The 7,976-nt window shown below is 40.4% G+C and overlaps 1 protein-coding gene across 3 annotated transcripts; it reads left to right on the plus strand.

Moving 5' to 3' along the window:
- The first annotated feature begins 4,185 nt into the window (after positions 1–4,185).
- Positions 4,186–7,559, plus strand: ncoa7a (nuclear receptor coactivator 7a). 3 transcript variants are annotated; one of them, XM_076279452.1, is made up of 7 exons: positions 4,186–4,226; positions 4,664–4,814; positions 5,630–5,755; positions 5,977–6,129; positions 6,376–6,471; positions 6,608–6,681; positions 6,813–7,559. In XM_076279452.1, the coding sequence occupies exons 1-7, from the start codon at positions 4,201–4,203 to the stop codon at positions 6,946–6,948; spliced, it is 762 nt and encodes a 253-aa protein (XP_076135567.1). In that variant the 5' UTR covers positions 4,186–4,200; the 3' UTR covers positions 6,949–7,559. The 3 variants fall into 3 exon arrangements, with proteins under 3 accessions (XP_076135567.1, XP_076135566.1, XP_076135568.1); XM_076279451.1 differs by lacking the exon at positions 4,186–4,226 and having other exon boundaries at positions 4,600–4,814; XM_076279453.1 differs by lacking the exons at positions 4,186–4,226; positions 4,664–4,814 and adding an exon at positions 5,012–5,221.
- Positions 7,560–7,976: the final 417 nt, after the last annotated feature.

Genomic DNA, 7,976 nt, shown 5'->3' on the forward strand with positions numbered 1-7,976 from the left:
GCACGTCTGATAGCCAGGCCCCGCCTGTCTAATATCTCTCTTAATTTACATTACTGAGATAATGGTTTGGCACCTGACAATACACTAACGTTTCTCTCAGCCACCATGGTGGTAGGACAATTACGAAACCACTACAAAACAATGAGTCTGGAAACCAGGCTACACATCTGAGTCTGTACCAGTCAGATAAACAGAGGTGACAGCTTTCTCCCCTCACTACAGATATACAACCCCAAAACAGGAAAAGTTGGGACGATGTGTAAAATGTGAATAAAAACAGAATGTAATAATCTGCAAATCTCTTATTAAACTCATATTTGGTTGCAAAAAGGACACAGACAACATATCAAATATTTAAAATGACATGTTTTATGTTTCACAACTAATTAGGGTAACTGGCAACACGATTGGGTATGAAAAAGAGCATCCCAGAGAGGCAGGGTCTCTTAGAAGTAAAGATGTAGGGGTATTCATCCCTCTGTGTAAACCTGTGTGCACAAATGATGAAAGAATGTAATTCTAATGCTTCTTCACATGATCAACACCAGACCTGTTTCCAGACCTGTCATTGTATGGGCTCAGGAAAACTTCTGATAACCACTGTCTATGTGCCCAGTTTGAAAACTGCAGCCAAAATTGTAACAGCAAAAATTGTATTGAGAAAATACCACCCTCTTATCTGGGCCTAAGCTTGTTTAAAATGGACTGAGGTAACGTGGAAAAAGGTCCTGTGGTTAGACCAATCAAAGTTTGTCATTCTTTTTGGAAATCATGGACTAAAGAGGAGAGGGCCTATCCAAGTATTCAACCTATCTAACTTGTTTTAGCGCTCAGTTCAAAACATCCACATCTATGACAGTGTGGAGGAGCATTAGTGCCTGCATGGGCATCTTGCACATTTGGCAAAGCACAATCAATTCTTAATAATGTATACTGGTTTTGAGCAACATATACTGCCATCCAGGTAATGTCTTTTCCAGGACGACCTTGAATATTTCAGGAAAACAATGCCAAAATAAATTCTACACATATTTAAATAGTATTTCTCCATAGAGGAAGAAATGCTAAGATGACCTAATCTGACTCTCGCCAGATGAATTTCGTTCCGCCTATCTGGGACCAATCCATTGGAGTGTTGTTTCAGAAGGCTGGGCCTAATCAAAAAATGCTTGCATATGATTGAATAAGCCACTTGTCCGTCATCTATTGATGTGCTACTTCAACCACTCACATCGAAGCCAACCTGTGACGCTGATAACAGTCTCACAGTCGCTTCTACGCTATGTCACATCTATGAAACTCCCGCCCTGCGTCCTGATTGGCTCTACCATACAATCTTGTGCTGAAATCACTCTCAATGGAAGAGGTCCCAGATGGATGTGAGTGAAGCTAGGCGGAGCTAAGCGGAACGAAATTCATCTGTCGAGAGTCAGGTTAAAGATGACCTGTCTGCAGTCCAGATTTGTCAAATTAGGTGCATAATGGAATTAAAAGCATAACTAAGAATACCCCATACTGTTGAGCAACTGAAATCCTATATCGGGGAGTAATGGGACAACATTTCATTCTCAAAACTGTAGCAAATGGTCTCCTCAGTTCCTAAACATTTACAGAATATTGTTAAATGAAGAGGTGAAACAGTACAGTGGTAAACATGCTCCCGTCCCAACTTTTTTTGAAACATGTTGCTGGCATCAAATTCAAAATTAACATTATACTTTCCATGAAATAGTCCAAAGTTTCATTTTCAACATTTTACATGTCTTTGTCCTTTTTGCTGCTAAACATGGGTTTATGAGACTTGTATATTGTGACATTCTGTTTTTATTTGCATTTTACACGTCACAATTTTTTCTGTTTTGGGGTTGTAAATAATACCGGTAGTTGTAAAGACAATAAATAATGTTCAGTGGAGAGTGGGGGTCAATGTGAATATGTTAAACATTATTGGGGGATCAGTGGGGATCCCTTAAACATTATTGGGGGATCAATGGGGATCTCTTAAACATTATTGGGGGATCAGTGGGGATCTCTTAAACATTATTGTGGGATCAATGGGGATCTCTTAAACATTATTGGGGGATCAGTGGGGATCCCTTACTGTACGTACACACCACCGCAGACTTGAGCTTCCACAGATTCAGGAAGTCGTTCATTTTCAATGGAAGCCGGATTCTCTCAGCTGCAAGAAGCAGCAAATCTGTCAGTGTCGTATTTTGGGCATCTTGAGTGTCAAGCAGAAAGTTGAAAGTAAGTCAACTTTATGGTAATGAGCTATGATGTAGTTCAGCGACCAACGGCAGCAACCAATCGGAATAGACGGCCTTTAAATAAAGTAAGATAGAACGTGATCGTAGAAACGTAGAAACGTAGAAAGTTGCCACGTCAGACCGGCCAAAGCGTCCAAAGCTTCCCTGTAATTTTTTGACAAGCGTCCTTGACAGGTCAATCCAAGCTTACGGCGGCGGTGGTGTGTACGTACAGTTAAACATTATTTGGGGATCAATGGGGATCTGTTAAACATTATGGGGGACATGGGGATCTGTTAAACATTATTGTGGGATCAGTGGGGATCCCTTAAACATTACTGGGGGAGCTGTGGCATATGTGGCAGCATCCTGACCACTACTCCTGGTGCATAGAAGAATACATTCATACACTCACTCACGTCATACTCTCACACAGAACCATATACCGACACATACAGTACACATGGACAGGTCACATATGCAGTATAAAAATAGATTTTTTAAAAAGAGTCACAGTTCTGCAAAGTGCAAATGCAGTGCAAAACAGGCAAGATAATCATTCATCATGACAAGGTCCTATTTCTGTAAGTGACTAGTGGAAAAAGCAACACACCCTGTCACCGAGTGAAGTGAAGACATCAAGACAAAAAAGTTTATAATCACTATCATGACAAGGCATTTCTCACTTTATATTTGTAGCTGAGTAGTTGAATCAGAAGATATTCAGACTATCCTAATCAATGTGCTTCCTGGCACTAGTGATATATGAAAGTCACTCACAGTAATGAGAGGACATAATGATTTGAACAGATGCCTCCCTTGTCCATACATGGGAACATAAAGGTACACACATGTGATAGTGAAGGGACACAGAGAACAGAAGGCAAATTCAGAAGGTCTAACTCAGGGGTCTCCACCTACCAGTAGCTCCCCACCTGTTTGTAGCTCTCTAAAAGGTAAGAGGAAGATGCTCATAAATCTGATTACCCAGTGACTTGGAAAACATGTTAAAATTCCTATGAAATCAAATTTACAGTCTACAAAGAGAGAAGGTAAATGAGTTGAAAGGAACCTTTAAAAAACATGGGTGGAGATCTGCTATGTGAATACATGGGATGCTACTACTAACATAAAAGCTCTCGGCCATGTCCATTTTGTCAAAGTAGCTCTTGGAGGAAAAAAGCTGGAGGCTGGAGACCCCTGGTCTAACAATTCTTAGTGACCTACTTTTACGTATATGACATAACATAAGAACATAAAGAAATCACTTTGCTTTGCACAATCTCTCAGGACCCTGGATGGATTCCCACTCGAGGTCATTTCCTGGTCACCCCAACCCCTCTCTCCTACTTCCTATCAGTCTTCCCTGTCCTTTAGAAAAAAAGGCAAAACTGTGCAATAAATAAAAACATAATTGTTTTATATTATGAGTTGTAAAATAAATGGTATAATCCTTAATCAAATCACCATGGTTTCTCATTATATTTGGTAGATCTTAGAGCATGGGTGTAGGCTGCATGCCATTTCTGCAGGACATGTCCTCACAGGCAGGATACAGTCAATGGCCTCCAGTGACATTTGATGGCACAGTGACTCCCCGAGTCCCATCCAGTCCAGGGGAGGCCAGCAGGTCAAGTTAATATGTCACCCAGTCGGCTCGTTAACCCAGTTGTGAAACATTGCTAAAAACTGGGCAGTGCAGCCTTGAAGGACCTCGAAGGGAGGGTTTTGGCTCGGCTTTGGCTTATCTCAGCTAACGGGCTGGTATAAAACAGAAGGGCCAGCAGCCGAGACAGAGTGGATGTGCTGCTACAGCACTGATCCTCCAGACCTCCTGCTCAAAACCTCCTCCTCCTCTTCTTCTTCCTTCTCCTCCTCCTCCTTCTCTTCCTGTCCCCCTTCCTTTTTCCCATCTGCAGCTCCCTGTGGATTACCCTTACATCTACTCAACATGGGTGTCGCATACAGCGTTGGAGAGTAAGTTGCACCAAATATAGCTGTATAGCTGGGATTGGTGAAATGCCTGTGAGCTGGTCTATAAAGTAGAGAAAAGCTTAGTGGTTCTGAAGCATTGTATGAGACTTCCTTGTTTGCATTAAAACTGCAACCCTATAATTTAATCATCACAAAAGCCGTTGGGAGAACCCTCACAGGATTTTATATATGATGTCCTATCATGGTGAGAAAAAAATGGAAAGGGAACTATTCCCAGAAGTATCCCTTTTGGGGTAGGATGATGGATTTATTTTTAGCGTTGTGCAATTTACTGGAAACCAATTGAACCTCATCCAAATGCTGTATCTGATGTGAACTGAACAAAAAATGGAAACTGAAACTGTCGCCTTGTACTTCCATTCAACAGTGTTTTTGTTAGCTATGGATTTAAACAGTCCATGTTTTGTCTTTTGTCACAGGGTGGACCATCTTTACACATTTTTTGTACAGTGGTCACCAGATATCTACACCAAGGGCTCCAAAAACCCGGGCTTCATTGTGGTGGAGGATGACCAGCTTGCAGTGATTGACAGCATACTGCAGAAGAAATCTATCCACAAAACCTGGGAGGTAGGTTGCATTAAGTGTGCTTTATTGTTACAACTTGCCCAGAGTAGTTTTGATTCCTCTAAAAACTCTGAGAGACTTAATGAGGGCAACACAGCTTTTAGGGAAGTCCATACATGGTACTTCCTTTTGGGTCTACACCAACCTTTTTTTTTCTTTCATAAGAAATGAAAGTAAACCACATAGATTCTCTGACGAAACAAGGTAGAGAGATATCCGGTGTGTATTTTGCCAGGCATATTTAAAGCAGTTTCAGGGAGCCCTTCACACATGCTGCCTATCAACAAAAGGTATACCAGGTTTATAGTATTCATTAGTATTACACCGAGGCATCAGTTACCATGGGACCAAAAGTGGAGAATGTTAGGATTATTTACTTCGCAAAGAATGGTGACGAGCCATTTGTGCAGGTGAGTGTCGACAAAATAATCCTTTCTTTTGAGCGAAGCATGCTTTGATTTATTCTCATTTTAAGAGTGCTGACTGCTTCTAGTCATGTGGGGAAATATAACATAAGTAGCCAGGACAATTGTATATGTATCAAAACATTTATAAAGTGAATGCATTTTATCTACATCTACATTTTAGTTTAACTAAACTAAATAATCATTTAACTAGTGTATGCTTATGCTGTTTCAAGTTCAAGTTCTCTTTACTGTCATCTCAGTTATATAGGCCTACAGTATAGCGTCTCCTTAGTTATACAGACAGATGCTGGTAACCAAAAATGTATAAGCATAGACTTTTCTTTTGTTTGGTGTATTATATCATAGATTGTTGTAAAACCAAGACGCTGTTACTGTAACTGTTTTCTCTAGATCATCACTGCTAAAGACCAGAAGCGCAGACAAAGCTTATGTAGCTCAGAAGATGAACAGCCTGAAGATCTACTGCCCCAGCTTAGAGAGCACAGCCAAATACTACAGGATCAACACCTTGAAAGAGTAAGTTATTCCTCCCTTTCAGGTTTTGGTCATCTGGAATGCTACTAGAATGTTACTTTTATAGGCTACTCTGAGGTGTTGAGAGGTTATGAATCAAGTCAGTTATTATTAGATTTATTTTCAGATGTGTTGACATCTTTCTATTGGCATCTATTTATGCATTTTAAAATCTCACAGATATTTATGGAAAAATGAACTGACTGTATTTTATTATACTTTAGCTGGTCGCCCACCTACCTGCTCGAACTCAAGGCTATCCATGGCGACTGGTGTACAGTACAGCTGTGCATGGCACCAGCCTCAGAACGCTCTACAGGAATATGGCGAGCGTAGACAGGCCTGTGCTCTTAGTCATCAAGGACATGGAAAACCAGGTAAAAATCTCCATACTTTATCAACCTCGTCTTTACCCTTTCAAGTTTCAACTGAATTTATGTTACAAATCAGTGCTGCATCTGTACCGCCCTTATGACTGAATGATTACCTGTACTCTTTGCTTTACTCATCCACACATAATTAATAATTTACTTAGCACACAGCAACACCAAAGAATATCCAAATCCTAGTGTTCTCTCATGTATCAACTGTTTGGGTAAAGAATGTGTGCACCCTTTGCGCAGGTGTTTGGTGCTTTCTCCTCCCATCCGTTCCGAGTGAGCAACAGCTGCTATGGCACAGGAGAGACTTTCCTCTACAGCTTCAGTCCAGAGTTTAAGGTAGCATAAATGCAGAAGCTACATTCTTTATCACAATTGACTTTATTTTCACACACTGATTGCTTCATGTTTATTATAGTATTCGGAGATGTTTTTGTTCAAAGTGGACATAAACATGACTTTCATATTCATACAGATGTTCAGCTGGACAGGCAAGAATTCCTACTTTGTGAAGGGTTTCATGGACTCTCTACAGTTAGGAGGAGGCGGGTGAGTAACAGTAGAAACAACATACCACACAGTCATTCATTCATCTCATCAGTTTTTGTGGCAATGGGAATTTCCTGTTAACAGCTTTTTGGATCATATTTCACTCTTACCTTTCTCCTAATCTCCTCTAGAGGGCCTTTTGGACTCTGGTTGGATGCTGATCTGTGCCGTGGCTCCAGCTATACATGCCAAACATTTCACAACCAACCTCTCTCCACCCACCAAGACTTTGTCGTGCGGGAACTGGAGGTGTGGACGTTCGAGTGAGAACAGAGATCACTATCAACGTTGCTGACTGCGAATAGTACTAAAAGACTGAGATGATGATTGTCAAAACTAACTCGGAACACAAAGAGGGGGTTTTCAGCCGTGTTTTTAAGTTGTCTGCAACCACTGGTTGGACATGCCAATTGTAGCAGCTGAGCACAGAAGAGAGCTGACAGGGCATCGTAACATCAAATCCTTTTATATTCCAGATTTCTCCAGATGTTCAGACATAATCCCTCAAGGTACCTTACAGTAACGATAAACTGTGAGGCCGAAGCGGGTTACTACTCACTTCTGGAACCACTGCACACTACAATTGTGTCTACTTTGCACTAAATTCCAGTGGTGCCTTAGCTAGCTGACGATAAAAGATCTGAGGATTTTTTTTACACTCCCATACTTATTTTCCACACTGAGGTTGTCGGTAGATGTGTCTTGTGCATTTCCTGTGTGTCATTTTCTATGGATTATTTAAAAGCATTCCTTGGATGAGGTTTCAGTCCAGGAATTCTATTTTTATACCTTATCCTCCTTTAGTGATGTCTACCTGTATAATGTTTTACAGTGTTAGCACTATTGATCCAAATAAAAGGAGATCCTGATAACAATGAGTGTATGTCTCATTTCCTCTTATTGCACATCTACTGGACATAAAAGGTACTCATAAGAGAGTAAAATTCAAACTGAGATCTCTGCTTTGTCTATTTCTCCTTGACATAATTGAGCTCAATGTAACATCAATATGAGAGCCTATTTCTCATTAATTTGATCTCAGAAATAGCCTTCGTCTAGTCTCAGCCCAAGTCTAATTTAAGTTCAAAATACTCTTTTTCTTCTCTTCATCTGCTGTCTCAACAGTGAAAAGATTATAAAGTATTAACAATTAACCAAACTACTAGAAAACTTATTCACTAATTAAAATATCCACTGACTTTGCAATTGGCATAGTATTAGCTCATTGTCTAAAAGCAAAACTAATGACAGGTCTAAAATTATGGGCCTCTAGGTTGGCTACAAGAGGTAGGTGT

This window comes from Alosa pseudoharengus, unplaced genomic scaffold (genome assembly GCF_046254945.1).
Source record: "Alosa pseudoharengus isolate Yale_2024_CS ecotype anadromous, Long Island Sound unplaced genomic scaffold, YU_APseudo_1.1 YU_APseudo_1.1_scf_12, whole genome shotgun sequence".
In the NCBI taxonomy this organism is placed as follows: domain Eukaryota; kingdom Metazoa; phylum Chordata; class Actinopteri; order Clupeiformes; family Clupeidae; genus Alosa; species Alosa pseudoharengus.

Bases quoted from the DNA above. Each gene is read 5' to 3' on its own strand.
- ncoa7a (XM_076279451.1), top strand. From the start codon at position 4,626: ATGGATTTAAACAGTCCATGTTTTGTCTTTTGTCACAGGGTGGACCAT. The intron at 6,472-6,607 runs GTAGCATAAATG...ATATTCATACAG, and splicing joins GCTTCAGTCCAGAGTTTAAG to ATGTTCAGCTGGACAGGCAA. The intron at 6,682-6,812 runs GTGAGTAACAGT...AATCTCCTCTAG, and splicing joins CTACAGTTAGGAGGAGGCGG to AGGGCCTTTTGGACTCTGGT.